The sequence below is a fragment of the Helobdella robusta genome (assembly GCF_000326865.2).
Source record: "Helobdella robusta unplaced genomic scaffold HELROscaffold_23, whole genome shotgun sequence".
Taxonomy (NCBI): Eukaryota; Metazoa; Annelida; class Clitellata; order Rhynchobdellida; family Glossiphoniidae; genus Helobdella; species Helobdella robusta.
In genome coordinates this window covers 423,408-443,407 of record NW_008704216.1, presented here as the reverse complement: position 1 = coordinate 443,407, position 20,000 = coordinate 423,408, and the positions used below count along the sequence as shown (strand labels likewise).

General features: G+C 35.5%; 2 protein-coding genes across 2 annotated transcripts in view; both read left to right on the top strand.

Moving 5' to 3' along the window:
- Positions 1-4,710, top strand: part of HELRODRAFT_191617 (hypothetical protein) — a gene marked incomplete at its 5' end in the record, with an annotated part of 12,184 nt that extends 7,474 nt beyond the window's left edge. The window contains 8 exons of the mRNA XM_009018879.1: positions 1-168; positions 348-577; positions 798-863; positions 1,032-1,154; positions 1,722-2,009; positions 2,207-2,278; positions 2,410-2,519; positions 4,490-4,710. The exon at positions 1-168 is cut by the window's left edge and continues 64 nt beyond it. Coding sequence (XP_009017127.1) covers positions 1-168; positions 348-577; positions 798-863; positions 1,032-1,154; positions 1,722-2,009; positions 2,207-2,278; positions 2,410-2,519; positions 4,490-4,588 — 1,156 coding nt within the window. The 3' untranslated portion in view covers positions 4,589-4,710. The remainder of the gene's footprint in view (positions 169-347; positions 578-797; positions 864-1,031; positions 1,155-1,721; positions 2,010-2,206; positions 2,279-2,409; positions 2,520-4,489) is intronic.
- A 4,178-nt stretch (positions 4,711-8,888) lies between these two features.
- Positions 8,889-12,282, top strand: HELRODRAFT_79055 (hypothetical protein; the record flags this gene model as incomplete). The annotated part of the gene is made up of 10 exons (XM_009018878.1): positions 8,889-9,081; positions 9,416-9,549; positions 9,827-9,899; positions 10,249-10,364; positions 10,562-10,639; positions 10,913-10,989; positions 11,134-11,274; positions 11,436-11,571; positions 11,777-11,862; positions 12,156-12,282. 10 exons carry the CDS (start codon positions 8,889-8,891, stop codon positions 12,280-12,282), a joined length of 1,161 nt encoding a protein of 386 aa, XP_009017126.1.
- Positions 12,283-20,000: the final 7,718 nt, after the last annotated feature.

Here is a 20,000-nt window from a genome sequence, read left to right as displayed (position 1 = left end):
TTCGTCATCATCATCATCCTTGAGTATACCGGCGAATGTCCTGTGGATCATCATCAGCATCATCGCGACCTTGACCTTACTGGTGGTCGTCATAGCGATGACCTTGGTCTGCCGGCGAAGGAGGAAGATGATGATGATGAGGAGGGGGAAGGAGGATTCTAGAAGGAAGTTTGTGATGTGTGGATGGATGGATGAATGAATAGATAGATAGATAGATGGACAGATGAATGGATAGATGGATAGGTAGATGAATAGATAGATAGATAGATAGATGAATGGATAGATGGATAAATAGATAGATAGATAACTGTAGCCACAAACGCAACCACAACCACCACACCTGACAGCGGCTACCTGCCGGCAAACACCACCACCAACAACAACTTCAACGACCTCAAGCCAGAAGACATCGACAACAACAGCGCCGTTCACAGCAACAGTCTAGACAGCCATCATCTCCACCATCGTCATCTTTATCCTCATCAGCATCTTCATCATCAGCAGCAGCAGAGGAATAACATGAATAAACCGCCGCCTGATCTATGCACACACGGAAGGAGTTTTCTGGAGTTGAAAGGTTTATTATTATTATTATTGTTATTGTTATTATTTTTATTATTATTTTTGTTGTTGTTGTTATTTTTGTTGTTGCTGTTGTTGTTGGTGTTTATTATTGTTCACATACATACACACATACATACATACGTACGTACATTCATACATTCATTCATACATACATACATACATACATACATACATACATACATACATACATACATACATACATACAAAAAAAGGTTCAGAAAAAGATCCAGACGAATTGACCGAAATGATGTCACGACATACCTCATCAATTGATGAAGGTGATGATGAAGATGTTTGTGATGATGATGATGTTTGTGATGATGATGATAAGGATGATGATGTTGTTGTTGTTGTTCGTGATGATGATAATGATGTTGTTGTTGAAAACGATAGCGATGATGAAGATGACGAAGACGATGATGATGATGATAAATACAAATACACAGACGCACTTAGCGATACCGAGAGGCATAGGTACGCCAGCAACCACAACAATGTGTCTCGAAATAAGCTGTTAAGTGGCTGTGCTGTTGGCGCTCATGACTCGTCATCTGTGTCTATGAAAGAACGTATGTGTGTGTGTGTGTTTGTGTGTGAGTGTGTGTGTGAGTGTGTGTGTGTGTGTGTGTGTGTGTGTGAGAGAGAGAGAGAGAGAGAGAGAGAGAGAGAGAGAGAGAGAGAGAGTATGTTTGTATGTGAATCGATATATATTTGCATGAACGTTAAATATTGTATGCTTTTTGGTCAGTTTAGTTCAGACTTTCATCAAACACGACTTTGTTTATGATATATGGCATTTTTGTTTGTATATGTGTTTGTGTGTGCGTGTGTTTGTGTGTGCGTGTGTGTGTGTGTGTGTTTGTTGCGGGTGTTAAAACATTTCGCCTCAAAAATTTACCTGTAACTAAACAGAGTATGACTGAATAGTATTTGTAAAACGTTGTAAACCCTACATCTTCACCATCACCTTCATCATCATAGATTGTCACCTTTCATCCTCTTCGTCATTTTCATCATTCCATCCTCATCATTCTCATCATCGTCATCATCTTCCAAAAAAAACATCGTCCTTCTCATCATTCCATCCTCATCATTCTCATCATCCTCATCATTCTCATCACCCTGACACACAACAGCCTACATGATAACGAACGGGGCCATCACAACTCCACCAGCGTCTTCTTCTTCATCATCGACCATGATCAGACCAAACTATCCGCGGACTCAATATACAACACAGCAACAACAACAACAGCAACAACAGCAGTACCAACAACAACAACAACATTTGTATCCACTGCATGTTCAGCAGCAGCAGCAGCAACTTCATCCGCAAATCCAGCAGCCGTTTCTGCAATACCATCAACAACAGAATGTCGTTAACAATACGCCGAGAGTTAATGTCGGGATTATGCCTCAGCCTGGTTCGTTCGTTTGTTCTTTCTTTCGTTCGTTCTTTCGTTCGTTTGTTTGTTCGTTTGTTTGTTCTTTCGTTCGTTCGTTCGTTCGTTTGTTTTTATTTCTGTTTGTTTGTTTGTGTGTAGGTATATGATTATAAGTGTAACTTAACGAATTCGTTAATTTATGCAAATTCATGCAAAAGTTGTAAACTTTCGATCAGACCACCGGCCAATGGCAGCTGTCGAAGGCTTCGTTGAACACGCCCACACACCCCCGCTCATTAATTTGACAGGTTATTAGGATGACGATGATGAGGACAATATTCACCATAACTTTTTCTCCCTGTTTTTTCTTTTATTTTTTTCTTACTTTGCCTTTTTTGGTTTAATCATAACTAATTACCCATAATTCTACCGGAACTAGCTCGATCTCTGGCCAATCAGAACACGGGAACTCCTCCACCGCCTCCTACGTCATCAACAACGTCATCAAGACCCAAGGGTGCTGCCGGCAACGATCTGGTATCTGATACTGTTAGTTTATTATTATTATTGTTGTTGTTGTTATTATTGTTATTTTTGATGTTATCAATCAATCAATCTTCGTTTTGCGTCCAGAGACCCGGTTTCCCGAGGTAGGACATTGTTTTCTTTGCCATCAACTTTTTGCGCCAAATTAGACGATCAGTTGTATCCATTTCATTTAAATTTAGAGCTTTCATGTCTTGCTCGATTGTTTGCGACCAGGACTTCTTTGGACGGCCTTTGGGACGTGTGCCAGGTACTTCAACAACTGCAAGATAAGTTATGGCACTGTTTCCACTTCGTTTGACATGACCAAACCACCGCAGACGGTGTTGCCGGCATTCGTCCTTTATATCATCTAAACCAGCACGACGCAGGATTTCGGTAGATTTGATGTGGTCCTTCAGACTAATTCGTTGCATCCATCGGAGCATTTTCATGTCGGTTCGTTGAAGTTGTTGTTCCAGTTTGGTTGTCATTGGCCATGTTTCTGCACCATATAACAACACCGGACGTATCACAGATTTATAAAGTCTTGATCGTAGTGGTAGTGGGATGTCACGCCGCATCAATATAGAGGCAAGGAGATGCCATTTATTCCAGGCTGCACGTATGCGTGCTCGAACGGCAGCTTAAGCTGTTCCAGTACAATCCAGAACATCCCCTAGATATTGAAACGATGTGACTTTCTCTATTTTAATGGCTTCAAAAACAGTGCTATTTCGAATTTGTTGTTGTGGATTGATGCAAGCAGGACAAACAAAATTAGACATTTTAGATAAAAAAACAATTATTTTTGAACAACGTTTGTGACACCACTGGTTACACTGCTGACACTTGATTGAATTGTTACCTACACCAGCTTTACAAACTGAACAGGGCCATCGTCCAGTAGCTGTGGATTGGATGGGTTCACCAGTGTTCATTGCTTTGGTTTTGCTGATGTTGACTTTGAATCCATGATCGGCGAGTCTGGTGTTCCAATCTTCAAACATCTGTGCTGCATTCTTCTCAGACGTGGCTGTTAAAACGATATCATCAGCATATACTAGATTCCAAATGTCACCAGTGTGTATCGGTTTTATGATTTCTTCCATCACAGTTATAAATAATATTGGACTGAGAATCGAGCCTTGGTGAACTCCAACGCCGATGTCAAATGCATCTGTGTTTCCAACCGTTGTGCTGACAAGAGTCTTAGTATTCGTATACATTTCCATCACAAGTCGAGCAAGATATTCTGGAATGAGTTGTCGACGTAGACTCCACCTGATTGCTTCACGGGGAACCCGATCAAATGCTTTTTCAAGGTCTACAAAAATGTGTGATAGTTGTTGATGCTTTTCGAGGTACTTCTCTTGCAGTTGCCGAAGGATGTGAATTGCATCAATTGTTGATTTCCCTGCTGTGAAACCAAATTGATAATTTCCGATTGTGATGCACGACGTTAATATTCTTTCAATGATTTTCTCGACAATTTTCATGGAGTGTTCTAACAGACGTATACCCCGATATGATGAACAGTTCAATGGATCACCTTTGCCTTTGTATAGAGGAACTGTCATGCTATAGTTCCATTCAGTCGGCATTGAGCAATTTCTCCAGATTTCACGGCAAAGTTGTAGTAACGTTTGGATACCTACAGTACCAGATGCTTTGATAATGTCATTTGTGAGTCCAGAGGGCCCTGCTGCCTTTCCATCTTTCATAGCTTTCAGAGCTTCCATAAGCTCCTCTACAGTGATGTCTGTAATCGGACCTTCGATGGGTAGAGCGTCAAAATTAATTGGATTTGTTTCGTTTAACAGACGGTTGAAGTTTTGATGTTATAGTCAACATGATTTATGCCATTATTATTATCCTTGTTAATATGGTACGTATATATTAGCAGATTATATGTAATATCGATTGTTTCGTTCGTTCATTCATTCATTCATTCATTCATTCATTCATTCATTCATTCATTCATTCCTTTACAGAAATCCTTCACGACAGAAGACCTCTGTGCGGAAATGAATAACCTGGAAGGACTCATGAAAGATTTGAGTGCCATAACGCAGCAAGAGTTTCAACTGTAACCTGTCTACCTGTGTGCGTGTGCGTGTGTTTGTATGTGTGTGTGCGTGTGTTTGTATGTGTGTGTGCGTGTGTTTGTATGTGTGTGTGTGTGTGTGTTGTGTGTTTGTTTGTGTGTATGTGTGCTGAATATGTATTATACAATGTATATACATTATAACCCTGAACTGTCTCGTGTTATCATTTATCAACTCAATAAATGAATATTGATATCATATATATATATATATATATATATATATAATTGTGTGAGTGTGTGCGTGTGTGCGCGTCTGTGCATGATACCATAATATATATCAACTGTTCATTTTTTAAAGTTCTACATCGCGTTAATTTATTTTTAATTATTTGTTCAATTTTTCTCGTACTGAAGATTCGTTCGTTTTTTTGTTCATTCGTTCTATAAATCTAGTTTTCCATTCGTTCATTCATTCATTCATTCATTCATTAATTAATTAATTCATTCATTCATTCATTCATCCATTCATTCATCCATTCTTCTGTGTATTTTTTTATTTATACTACAATCAATGGCTCGTTCGTTTGTTCGTTCATTAATTTGTTCAGTTCTCTCGTTACGTTATTATTATTATTATTATTATTTATTTATTATTTATTGATTGATTAGTGCATTTTTTTTACATAAACGTGAATACTCATTTTATTATTATTATTATTATTATTAATATTATTATTATTATTGTTATTATAATTATTATTAATATTGTCATCATTATTATCATGTTGTAATTAAACATCGTACATAAACTCATATATAAGCTTTTATATAACGCATATAATTATATGGATCCGTATATATATGGCAAATATAAGCTTACAAAATGATTTAGCACGTATTATAATAGTTCACACACAACCTATAAAACTTGTTGAGGAGTTTCTAGCAAATTTATACCACATAAGTCTGGTAAAAAAAAACCATCGGCTTAAATTGTGTGTGTCTGTCTGCGTGTGTTTGTATATGTGTGTGTGTTTGTGTGTGTTTATGTGTGTGTGTTTGTATGTGTTTATGTGTGTGTGTTTATATGTGTGTGTGTGTGTGTGTCTGTGTGTGTAAATATCAATCTTTAACACACACACGCTGGATTAAATATACCAGGCCAAAATTCCAAAGAAATCGAACTATAGTATAATGATAACTGAACTGTACGTCAACACTCATGTATTATATATCAAGGACATCTGGATTTCTGTTACCAAATTACCATTCCATTCGTTATTACTGTTCATTTGTCCATTCATTCATTCCAAAATGTTATTAATAATAGCAACATTACAGCAATTAATTTTAATATATGTAATAACGCAAACATAATTAGCCCCACTGCTAATCATTATAATTATTGTTAGTGTAGGTACGACGGGGATGATGAGGATGATGAATTATGATGATAATTATGACTGATGATGAATTATGGTGATAGTTATGACTATGACGATGAATTATGATGATAGTTATAACGATAATGATGAATTATGATGATAATTATGGCAATGATGATGAATTTTAATGGTAATTTTGACGAGGATGAATTATAATGATAATTATGACTGATGAATTATGATGATGACGATGATAATGATTAATTATGGCAATGATGATGAATTATAATGACAATTATGACAATGACGATGAATTATAATGATAATTATGACTATGATGATGAATTATGATGATGACGACGACGATGATGAATAAAAACGTGGAATAATAATTTAAGCAAAAATATGATTAGAAATAATAATAATAATAATGAATTCCATAAATAAACTCATTGGAATCCCCCAAAATTAGTTTCTCAACATATTTTGGCGTGGGTTTTTCCCCGAACTACCGGGCGGATATGGATGAAGAGATGAACAAAAGCTGGAGAGATGAACTAATGAAGATTACATACTATTATCAGTTTATTATTTTTTGTTAGTTATAGTAGTAGTAGTGGTAGGAGTTGTAGTAGTGATGATAGTAGTAGTTGTAGTGATGATAGTAGTAGTAGTGATGATAGTAGTAGTAGTTACGCTATTTTTGACGATGGTGATGATGATAAGGTGCAGAATGATGATGACGACGACGAAGAAGAAAATGTGTTTTGGAAGATTGTCTGTTAACTGCCTATGTGTGACCAATTCTTTAGAAGCCTATAAGATCAAAAAGACGACGACGATGATGATGATGATGACGAAACGAACGACGATGATGATGATGACTATGATGATGACTATCAATGAGATACAATAGTACCTATGATGATGATGATGGCTAGAAAAATGACGAGTATGATAGCGGTGATTATATGTTTGTTAAAACGCCGGGCTGAAATGTGGTATTGATAATGATGGGGATGATAATGATGATGGTGATGATGATGATGATGATGAGGACGGCGAAGATTTTAAGACTGGTAACCAAATAAAAAAGAAGCAGACATACAAAAGTTATACCGAAAGAAATTCTTCTTTTAAAACGATCAAAGCAGTACCAATCGCAGAGCTATGTTAAAACTTTAAAAATAAACATGCACACATAAACACATACTTTCTCTTTCTCTCTCTCTCTCTCTCTCTCTCTCTCTCTCTCTCTCTCCTCTCTCTCTCTTTCACACACACACACATACAAAGAATACTAGATTAAATGTAACACATTACATGAAAAACACACACACATTCATATGCATTTACTAGATCAATCACTTGCACTATGTTCATCCGCCGCAAACACACGCACACATTTTTTACACACACACACACACACACATTTTTTACACACACACACACATTTTTTACACACACACACACACACACACATTTTTTACACACACACTCACAGAGTACTAGATTAAATAAAATAATATAACACACTACATGAAAAAACACACACACACACACACATTCATATACATTTACTAGATCACTTGCCACTGAATTCATCGGCCCGCAAACACAAACACACGCACGCACACACACACACACACACACACACGAAACCATGTGATTAATAACAATAATAAAAAGAATAATATCAACAACAATAATAACTCTTTGTTGTTGTTGTTGTTGTTGTTATTTGTTGTTACGACGGAAACACCATCCTTGCAATTATCATTTGGAATTCCATTTCAATTACTAACAAAAGCCTGCCCTCTCAAGTCTCAAATGATCATTTAGTCCGTAATGAGTAATTTGTTGTAAAAAAATTTCTCTTTTTTTTCCGCTTCTCTTACTTTCTTCCTTCTCTTTCTCTCTGTATTCTTTTATTATATTTTTTTCTTTCTCTCTGTATTCTTTTATTATATCTTTTTCTTTCTCTCTCTCGCCCTGTCTCTTTTTATCTTTTATCTTTTTCTCTCTCTCTTTCTTTCTCTTTCTTTCTCTTCCCCCCCTCTCTCTCTTTCTCTCACTTTTTCTGCCTGTCTTTTTCTTTTAATTTTTTCTCTTTTTTTTCTCTGATTCTTACTTTGCCTTTTTTGGTTTTCTCATTGAAAAGTCAGATCCCGACAAACACAGAGGGTGCTAAAACATACAGGACATAATTCAAAAGACAAAGTTTCTTACTCTCTCTCTCTCTCTCTCTCTCCCTCTTTCTCTCTCTCTTTCTTCCTTTCTTTCTCTCATCATTAACTTTCACGCATTCTCTTTCTCTCTCTCTCCTGCAAAAATACGAAAGCAAAAATTTAGCCTAATTAACATAATTGGTATACATCCTACCTAGTTAATTGTAAACGACTGAAAACCCATGCTAATGATCGGGGTATTACCAGTGTAACACGATAAACATTAAAACGTACTCTCTCTATCTCTCTTTCACTCTATCTTTCCCTCTCTCTCTCTCTCCCTCTCTCTCTCTCTCTCTCTCTCTCTTTCTCTCTCTCTCTCTCTCTCTCTAGTAGTTAACCAATTTCTTGAACTGTATATAAAGACCATCTGCAAGTTGTAAATTTTAATGAATTTGCTACTGAGTGAGTTTGAGGGCCGTTGTAATCAATTACTTAGTAAAGACATTTTTATATTTTTGGAAGGAAAGGGAGAAAGAAAAGGTTTCATTATTATTATTGTTATTTTATTATTATTTATATTATTATTTATTTAATATTATTATTTATTATATTTTTACTTTATATTTAAATGCTACCAACAGAAACAGCAGGAAAATAGCGGGAAAAAACAGCAACAACGACAGCAAAAGCAATCATCTTCAATTGAAAACAAACAAACAAACAAACAAACGTACCTATATACAAACAAACAAACATATATACAAACAAACATACAAACATATATACAATGTTTCACTATGCCGACTACATCATTTTTCTTCTTTTCCTTATCGTGTCTCTTGCCATTGGTCTATATCACGCTTACAAAAGTAGAAAAAACAAATCGGCAGACGAGTTTTTGATGGGAAACCGGAAATTGCACCTATTTCCGGTTTCCGTTTCAATTACGCTGTCGTTCATTAGCGCTGTTCTTGTTTTAGGTAGGTTTTGGTGTGTTTGTATGCGCGTGTTTGTGTGTTTGTTTGTATGTTTTGGTGTGTTTGTGTGGTATGTTTGTTTGTATGTTTGTTTGTGTGTTTTTGATTTGTGTGTTCATCAATTTGCTGTTTGTTAAGCTTAGAAGTTTGCACATGTATTTGTACCAAGATATGTGTTTTGGCGTTCGATTGTTATAAAATTCGTCATCAGCATCACCACTACACTTTCATCATCATCATCATCGTCATCAACATCATCACCACCACCACCACACCATCTTCGTCATCATCATCATCATCATCACCATCATCATCACCATCATCATCACGTGACCAGGTCAGCCAGCGGAAGTACACACGCGGGGCACGCAGTTCGCCATGGTCATTTGCGGTATCTGGATCGGTAGCATCATCTCAGCCATCGTCATCGTCCCCCTCTTCTATAACCTCAGGGTCACGAGTTCATACGAGGTGATGATGATGATGGTGGTGGTGGCTATGATAACGATGAGGATTGAAAAATTGGTGATGGTAAATAAGTAATGAAGAGAGAGAGAAAGAGAGAGAGAGGGAGAGGGAGAGAGAGAGAAAGAGAGAGAGAAAGAGAGGAAAAAAGAGAAAGAACAAAAGTGCTACAATATTTTTGTAATTTTCTATTGTCCATTTGTCAATAATAATAATAATAATATTAATAATAATAATAATAATAAGCTGTTATTATTATTATTGTTATTGTTATTATTTCTAGTACTTGGAGAAAAGATTTAAGTCTGAAGGAGTCAAGCTGGTCGGATCGATCACTATGATTGTATACATGGTATGTATGCGTGTTGTTTGTATGTTTGTTTGTATATATGTACATACGTATGTATGTATGTATGTATGTATGTATGTATGTATGTATGTATGTTTGTATGTATGTATGTATGTATGTATGTATGTATGTATGTATGTATGTATGTATGTATGTATGTATGTATGTATGTATGTATGTATGTATGTATCTTTATACGTTTTGACCGTTCTTTTGTATATTCATTAATTAATCCAACAGTCGTGCAATCTTTCACACATTTATACACTCACTTGTTAATTCATTCATTCATTCATCCATTCAATCATCCATCCATTCATTCATTTATTCGTTCATCCATCAATCACCAAAGACAGTTTATTTGGGGGTGGTCCTCTACGGGCCGTCAGTAGCCCTAGAGGGGGTGACCAACATTCCAATGTGGGTCTTCATTGTCTTGTCCTCCGTTATAGCTACCGTGTATACTACACTCGTTAGTATTAAAGGGTGAATGAATGAATGAATGAATGAATGAGTGAATGAATGAATGATTGAATGAATGAATGAATGAATGAATGAATGAATGATTACATGAATACATGAATGAATACATGAATGAATACATGAATGAATGAATAAATGAATGAAGGAATGAAGGATTGAATAAGAAAAATAATATTTTATCTTTAGGGTGGAATGAAGGCCGTTATATGGACGGATGTTTTCCAGGGACTGTGTCTTATTACCGGAATGGTTGCCATTGTTATTGTGGTTAGTTGGTTGGTTGGTTGATTGGTTGGTTAATTGGATTGGTTGGTTGTTGGTTGGTTTTTAAATTGATTGATTGGTTGATTGGTTTGTTGGCTGGTTGATTGATTGATTGAATAATTAGTTTCTAATTTATTCATTCATCTGGTGTTCAGTACTTCTTTCATTTATCTATTCATTCATTTACTTACTCTTTTTTACATTAATTCATTAATTCACTCATTTATCTACTCATTCATCTACTCATTCATTCACTCACTCCTTCCTTCCGAGCAGGGCAGTATTGTAACTGGTGGACCGTCGGTAATATGGCAACGAAACATCGCAATGAACAGATTAGAGCTCTTTAAGTATGAATAATTAATAATAATTATATTAATAATAAAAATAATTATAATTATAATAATGATGATGATGACGACGATGATTATGGAGTTGATAGCCTTAAAAACACTTAACAATCCAACCAACCTTCTCGACCAATCACAACACAGCATGGATCCTAACCCCGCCCTACGCACGACCTTCTGGTCTGCCTTCATAAATGGTATCTTCGTCTCCTTTTACAACTTCGGCATCGGTCAGACCACGGTCCAGAGGTACTGTGGATTGGATAGTCTGGCGAAAGCAAGATGGTTCGTCCTATGATTATTATTATTATTATTATTATTATTATTATTATTATTATTATTAGTAGTAGTAGTAGTAGTAGTAGTCACCGTAGAAGTAGTAGTTGTAGTAGCATTCAATAATAATAATTATAATTATGATTATAAAATTACTTAAAAAATTATAGGTCACTTATAATTAACGCCATCCTGATGACGTTGATACTGGGCATCGTGACAGCCGTCGGCATGGTCGTCTTCGCTTACTATGACGTCATCGGCTGTGACCCAATCAGAGCCAAGCTCATAACCACGCCCAATCAGGTACTGATAATGATGATCAGGATGGTAATGATGATGATGATGACGATGATGACGACGATGATGATAATAATGGTGGATGAAACGAAATGAAACAAAACGAAATGAAATGTGAATGATGATAATCACGAGATGAAATCATCATCATCATCATCATTCTAATTGTCATCATTGCTATCATGACCACCACCATCATCATCATCATCAGTTGTTGCCCCACTTTATAATGGACGTCCTGAATTATCCAGGGTTTCCCGGGCTATTTATATCCGTCCTATACGGCGGAGCGCTGAGGTTGGTGATGATGATGATGACGATGGTGATGACGATGATGATAACGACGATGACGATGATGACGACAATGATAACAATGATAAGGATGATGATGATGATGATGATGGTTGGCTGAATGGTTTGTTGGTGGGTTAGTTGGTTGGGTGGTTGATTGGTCGGTCGGTTGGTAGGTGGCTGGTTAGTTGGTTGAATGGCTGGCTGGTTTGTTGATGATGATGATAACAATGATGATAACAATGATGATGATGATGATGATGATAGTACCACTTTCTTTTTCTGCCAAAATGCACCAGCACAGTCTCGAGTTCGCTCAACTCACTGGCAGCCGTTTGCTACAACGACCTGCTCAAGAAGTTCCTACAACGGCGCAACTTCAGTGATAGCCGGAAGACACTCGCCACCAAAATTCTGGGTCGGTAGTCACGATGATGATGATGATGGTGACGATGATGATGGCGCGGACGATGATGATTATGATGACGACTATGATCGTGATGATGATGATGGTGGTGACGACGATAATGATGATGACGATGATGAAGATGATGTTGATGGGGATGATGATGATGATGTTGGTGATGATGATGACAATGACGATGATGAAATTTTATTAAATATTTTCCATCAAACAGTATTCTTCTTCGGCATACTGACCATCGGAATGGCCTTTGTGGCCAGTTACATGGGAGGTCACGTGCTCCAGGTAAGGTCAAGGTCACTTTTTATTATTGTTATCATTATCATTTGTTATTATTGTTGTTGTTATTATTATTATTATTATTATTATTATTATTATTATTGCGTTTTCTCTTCGGCGTCAGCTCCTACTACTACTTCTGTCGCTGCTAATACTACTACTACTACTACTGCAACTGATGATGATGATAATGATAATAATAATAATAATAATAATATTATTATTATTATTGAACAGGCGGTCAATTCAGTGATGGGGACATTCATTGGCCCCTGCATAGCCATATACTTTTTAGGATTTTTCTTCAAATGCTCAACTGCAAAGGTGCTACTGATGATGATGATGACGATGTAGTTGGTGATGGTGATGGTAGTAGTGATGATAGTGGTAATGATGGTTGTGGTGGTGATGATGATTTGTGTAGTGGTGATGATGATGATGACGGATCGATAGAAAATAAGTGTTTTTCCTCCGACAATTATTTATACATTTTTTTTTAACCGAACATAATTACAACAATAACAATAACAACAAAAACAGCAAAAACAACAACAATAATAACGACAACAACAACAACAACACCTATAGGGAGCTGTGATTGGCTGCACGGTGGGGACCATATTAACGGCATGGGTTGCCATTGGTTCAATAGTTACTAAACAACACAGCGTTACTTTGCCGACAAATGTTGATTTTTGCAACAAAACGTTTTACAACAACAGCAACAACAACAACATCACTGATCATTTTTTTAGTGTAACCACATCAACTGTATTTGGCGATTTTGGTCATTTTTATAATACTACAACTGCAGCTAGTAATAGTAATAATAGTAGCAATAACGATGGTTATGGCTATAGTATTAGTAGTAGTAGTTACTTTGAAGCAGCAGCAGCAGCAACGACAGCAGCTACAGCGAAAGCAGCTAGTAGTAGTAGTAGTAGTAGTGATCATGGTTATACAATTTTGACAATGTTATCTGATATGACTTCACCATCATCTTCATCATCGTCGTTATCATCAACAACAATGAGTATTTCTAAAGCCGATGATAACAATAACAAAAGGTAAGTAACGCAAATACATACATACTACTACTAATACTACTACTACTACTACTACTACTACTACTACTACTACTACTACTACTACTACCACTACTACTACTACTACTACCACTACTACTACTACTACTACTACCCCTACTACTACTACTACTACTGCTACTACTACTACTACTGCTACCACTACTTCTTTTAATACAATAATAGTAATAATATTAATAATTGGTATCATTGAAAATAATAATATTACCATCATCACTATCATCATCATTACCATCATCAACCCAACAGCTTCCTCTCCCTCATCTACTCACTATCTTACCTCCACTACCCTCTCCTCGGCTTCACTATCACCATGATTGTCGGACTGATAGCCAGCTACCTAACAAGTGAGTCCTACTTAATTAACTAACTAATTAACAATCAATTAACTAATCAGTAATTAATTAACTAATTAGTAATAGTATTCTGTAATGTTATTACTTTTATGTACACTAATATTAGTAGAAGTAGAAATAATAAGCAGCAACAGCAAGAGTAGTATGTGGTAGCTGTAGTAGTAGCTGCAACAACAGCAAGAGTAGTAGTAGTAGTAGTAGTAGTAGTAGTAGTAGTAGTAGTAGTAGTAGTAGTAGTAGTAGTAGTAGTAGTAGCGGTGGTGGTGGTATTAGCAGCCATTTTGATGATTTTGAACTTCATTACAACATTACAACAATTCTTTCTAATTCTCTTCTTTCTCTCTCTCACAGCCGCTTGGTCAACAACAAACAGCAACAAAGGTGATGATAACGATGTCGTTGGCGGTGTTGATAACGATGTCCTTGGCGATGTTGATGATGATTTGGTTGTTGTCTGTTGTCAGCCGAGCTTGGCCCATAAGTTGAAGGAAGTTTTTAGTAAAAAGAAGCGCTGCATAAATAATAACAAAAACGTCAACAGAATTTATATAATTGGTAACAACAACAACAATAATGAGAATAATAATAATAAAAACAACAAAATCAACCCTGACAAGCCTCTAGAACTTGTCTCTATGAAAACGGTTATAAGACAATTAAGTTTATTTTGTATTTGCTTGTTTGTTTGTCTGTTTGTATATTTGTTTGTTTGTCTGTTTGTATATTTGTTTGTTTGTTTGTTTGTCTGTCTGTTTGTTTGTTTTAATTTTAATTGAATTATTTATTTTTTTACAGATTGACAAATCGATGTATTGATAATGTGCCACTAACGTAATGCATTTTTTATAAAAAATTTTCTCTCTCTCTACTTCTTCATTCTCTCTACTCTTTTTTCATTCATTTCCTGTCTGTTTGACTGCATCTGTCTGTCTATATTTGTCTGTCTGTCTATATCTCTCTGTCGCCTCCTCTATCTCTCCTATACTTTTTCTGTCTGTCTATCAATCGTTATCTTTTTTACTCACTTTCTCTCTCTCTCTTTCTCTCTCTCTCTCTTGCTTCGTATCTCTATTTTTTTCTATGAATATCTATACACATGAATTCTCTCTCTCTCTCTCTCTCTCTCTCTCTTTTTCTTTCCCTCCCTTTCTCTCCGTCTCTTTCTCTTACTATAAATAGATATTCTTTGTACATATTGTACAGTTTGTATGATAGCAATCGTTGAAGAATAAACATTCCGCTTGTAATTAGATGCTTGTTGGAAATAAACTTTAAAAAAATAATACGTCGTTTGTTGTTGTTTGAATAATAAAAAAATTTTTGTTGTTCTTTTTTCTTCTTGTTCTTTTTCTTCTTGTTCTTCTTGTTCTTCTTCTTCCTCTTGTTCTTCTTCTTGTTCTTCTTCTTCTTGTTCTTCTTCTTGTTCTTTTTCTTCTTCTTATTATTGTTATAAGAATATTAATTAATCAATCAATCAATCGACCGATCGATCAATCTGTCAATATATTTCTAAACGCCATTTCCGCGATGTTCAACAGCGCTCCTCAATGAATTTTGCAAGCAGGTGGGTCTTGAGATGCGCTCTGATGTTCGCAAGTGACGGAGAAGTAGTCAGAGAAGAAGGTAGAGAGTTCCAGAGAAAAGGGTCAGAAAAAGCAAATGCAGATTTAGCGATAGAATTATAGCGAGGCATTATATTAACGATGAAACTATGAATAACCATTGATAAACATAAAGAGAAAGTGAGAGAGAGAAAGAGTAAAAAAAAGTAAGAGTAAAAAAGAAATAATTCATAGGCTGAATACGTACAAAATATCCACCAAATGGCGAACGACAAGATGAACTGAACCAACCATCCCAAACTACTTCGACTGTTTCGATCACATAAAATGATAAGTGTCGCTGTCAGTATAAGCCATCGCTTTTTAACTTTAAATTTTGAACGAGCTGTGTATGTGTTGTGTGTTAGTGTGTGTGTGTACGTGTGTGTGTGGCGTGTGTATGTGTGTGTATACATACAAACAAACATATGTATATAGTTTGAATGTATATTATCTATATACAGATGTATTTCTAGACTAGCGCTATAGTGGGAGCTGATGAATCGTCATTGTTTGTTTTTCTATTTTATTACGGGTTTTCCCTTTTTTATCGTTTAATTGTTTACAATTACTAGTTATATCAATAAATAAAGAAAAATAAATAAATATAAATAAAAATAAATAAATAAAAATAAAAATAAATAAATATATAAATATATATATATATATATATATATATATATATATATACATATATTTAAATGATTTGTTTGAAATTCCAGTTTATAACATTAATAATGATAATAATAGAAGCAACAGCCCAACAATAATAATAATAACAGCAAAAAACAATAATAATAAAATTTACCTAAATTAATAATAATAATAATAATAATAATAATACAGGACTAAGACTTCGCTTATCAATGCTTAAACACCTTTCGGCGCTATTTTTATTGTTAATATTAATTCTATATATTGTTATCATTGTTATTATTATTATTATTATTATTATTATTAATATTATTATTATTAGAATAGGTTCTCCGGTTGGTATAGTGGGGCAAGCATCAAATGCATCGATGTATCCAGAGCTCCAAGGGCAGAGGTGGGATGCTATATATCCAGGTTTGTCATAAAACTGTTATGTCTGTCTATCTCTTCATTCATTTTTTTGTTCGTTCGTTCATTCATTTATTCATTCATTCGTTGATTCTTTCGTTCGTTCGGTCATTCATTCATAGGTTGCTACGTGCATCATATGATCGACACTTTTTCACTAATTGAAGAGTTGAAAATGTTCATAAAAGATCAGCAATATAACGTTCGTTCGTTTATTAATTCGTTCATTCATTAATTCCTCCATGCATCCATTCAAACATACATTCATCCCTTCATACATTCATACATTCATTCATTCATTCATTCATTCATTCATTCATTCATTCATTCATTCATTCATTCATTCATTCATTCATTCATTCATTCATTCATTCATTCATTCATTCATTCATTCATTCATTCATTCATTCATTCATTCATTCATTCATTCATTCATTCATTCATTCATTCATTCATTCATTCATTCATTCATTCATTCATTCATTCATTCATTCATTCATTCATTCATTCATTCATTCATTCATTCATTCATTCATTCATTCATTCATTCATTCATTCATTCATTCATTCATTCATTCATTCATTCATTCATTCATTCATTCATTCATTCATTCATTCATTCATTCATTCATTCATTCATTCATTCATTCATTCATTCATTCATTCATTCATTCATTCATTCATTCATTCATTCATTCATTCATTCATTCATTCATTCATTCATTCATTCATTCATTCATTCATTCATTCATTCATTCATTCATTCATTCATTCATTCATTCATTCATTCATTCATTCATTCATTCATTCATTCATTCATTCATTCATTCATTTGCCAATAAAAATGACTACTGACCAATTGAAATTAAAATTCTTTAAAACGAAGACAAAACTCTATCAAGTGTATATGAATGGCGGGGAAGAAAATGTCACCATAGACATTGGATACTCTGCATACGTCAAATCCATTTTTATAGCGCTTAATTTTGATTCATATCCAGATAAAGACTCATTCATGGTTTACCGTAAGTTGTTGATATTGTTATTGATGATGTTGTTGTTGATGTTGTTGTTGATGTTGTTGTTGTTGTTGTTGTTGTATATTATGCGCATCATCAACATCATCACCAGCAAAATCATCATCATCAACATAAAAAAGGATAGCAATAATATCCGAGCCTTCACTATTACCATCACCCTCATCCTCACCATCATCACCATCACCATCATCATCGTCATCATCATCTTTTTTATCATCACCATCTTCATAATCATCATCGTTGTCATCATCATCATCAGATGGAGGAGTATTTAACATAACAGATGACATGACTAGACTAGTAGGAGATAAAAGTTAGTCATTTACTCATCACATATCTCTCTTTCTCTCTCTCTCTTTTTCCCTCTTTCTCTTTTTTTCTCTCTCTTTCTCTCTCTCTCTCTCTTTCCCTCTTTCTAACTCTCATTTCAAGTCCGCAGTAAAAATTATTGCTCAGCTTTTTCAAATCTAAATTATATATGACTTTTGATTGGCATTAGCATAACATGACAAAAGGTATAGTATTGTGACGTTTTAAATAAACTCTTCTCAGAAATATTAGACGGAATAAAAGCGGTGCTTATAAGCCCACAGTTGAAAGTATTCAATTTCATGAAAATAGCCCCGCCGAAAACCACTATCACATTCTGCTTAAACGATATGCCAAAAACTTTTTGCGTGTTGGGCCAGGCAAGTTTGCCCTTCAAGGTCTATCTTTTCAAGAGAGGAGTGCATGTGCCCTTTGAAACTGTCGAAATAGGTTGGCTGGTTGGTTGGTGGGTTGGTCGGTTAGTTGGCTGGTTGGTTAATTGGTTGGATGGTTGGTTGATTGATTTATTGTCTGATATGCTTTTGTTAACTCATTAAATTGATTTGCAGAGTTAATAAATTTATTCAAACACCCACTCAATCATTCGGCCAACCAACCAACCAACCAACCAACCAACCAATAAAAAACCAATCAATCAACCAATCCTTCAAAAACCAATCAGTTAACCGATCAACCAACCAACCAATCAGATACCGTGTACCAGTACCAAGTTCACGTACACAGTACGATGGTAAAGGACGCCACCATTAAATGCGAAACACACGATGGGAAGGAAGCTACTAAAGTTCAAATTCTCGATCAAAACCGCGTTATATTCAGTGCACATGATCCCGGTGAGAATGAAGAGCAAACTATTCAATTTTTAAATTTTACGCCATTTGCTTTCTTAAAATTTTGGTAATTCTATTATAATTAGCCAATCAACCAATCGGCCAACCAACCAACCAATCGGCCAACCAACCAACCAACCAACCAACCAACCCGCCATCCAACCAACCAACCAACCAACCAACCAACCAACCAACCAACCAACCAGCCATCCAACCAACCAACCAACCAAACCAACCAACCAACCAGCCAACACACAAGTTTTGTACGGATATTTTTGCTTCTTCGTATGCTTCGGACAGTATGAATGCGGTCGGGTCTATCATGATCACATCATAGTCCCGATACTCATGGAAATATTCTTCGTCCAATTTCCGAATCCCATTATAACTCCGAAAACTGAAGACCAGAAGATAATAATAAAGTTTTACTGTAAGTTTACAGAGCATGAATGCCATTGGTCCAGCCTCGTTGAATATCTCTGGACGGATTATTTCTTTCAAGATGCCAGTGAACAGATGATGTTAGTGGGGAGGAGAGGAAGTTATGCCTGTCTGTTTGTTCGTTCGTTCGTTCGTTTGTTTGTATGTATGTATGTATGATTGTATGTATGATAGTATTTATGCATGTATGTTTGTATATTTGTTTGTTTGTTTGATTGTTTGTATGTTTGTACGATCATTTGTTCGTTCGTTCGTTTGTTTCTGTCTTTGTGTATATGAGTAAACCTATTATCATAATCGTAACTCCCAAACATTTATGACGTCATCTCTAGCAACCATCTCTCCCACATCCAAAACATACTCCTCATCATCATCATCCTTAACACCACCACCACCATCAACATCAACATCAAATCATCATCATCATCACGACAGCCGCGATGAGCTCATATCAAAATGCCACACAGCCAGAAATGTAAAGACACTAATCACCTACATCCATGAGATGAACTTCTGCATTGATTTCACCCCACTGAATATCTCAACGAAGGATAGGGTTGTCAGGTTGGACCTTCAATTCGACGCTGACAACATGTACTCGACTCTTCTCGTCTTAACTTCGGTATCTATACTCACCCCTCCAAACACACACACATACACACACACACACGCACG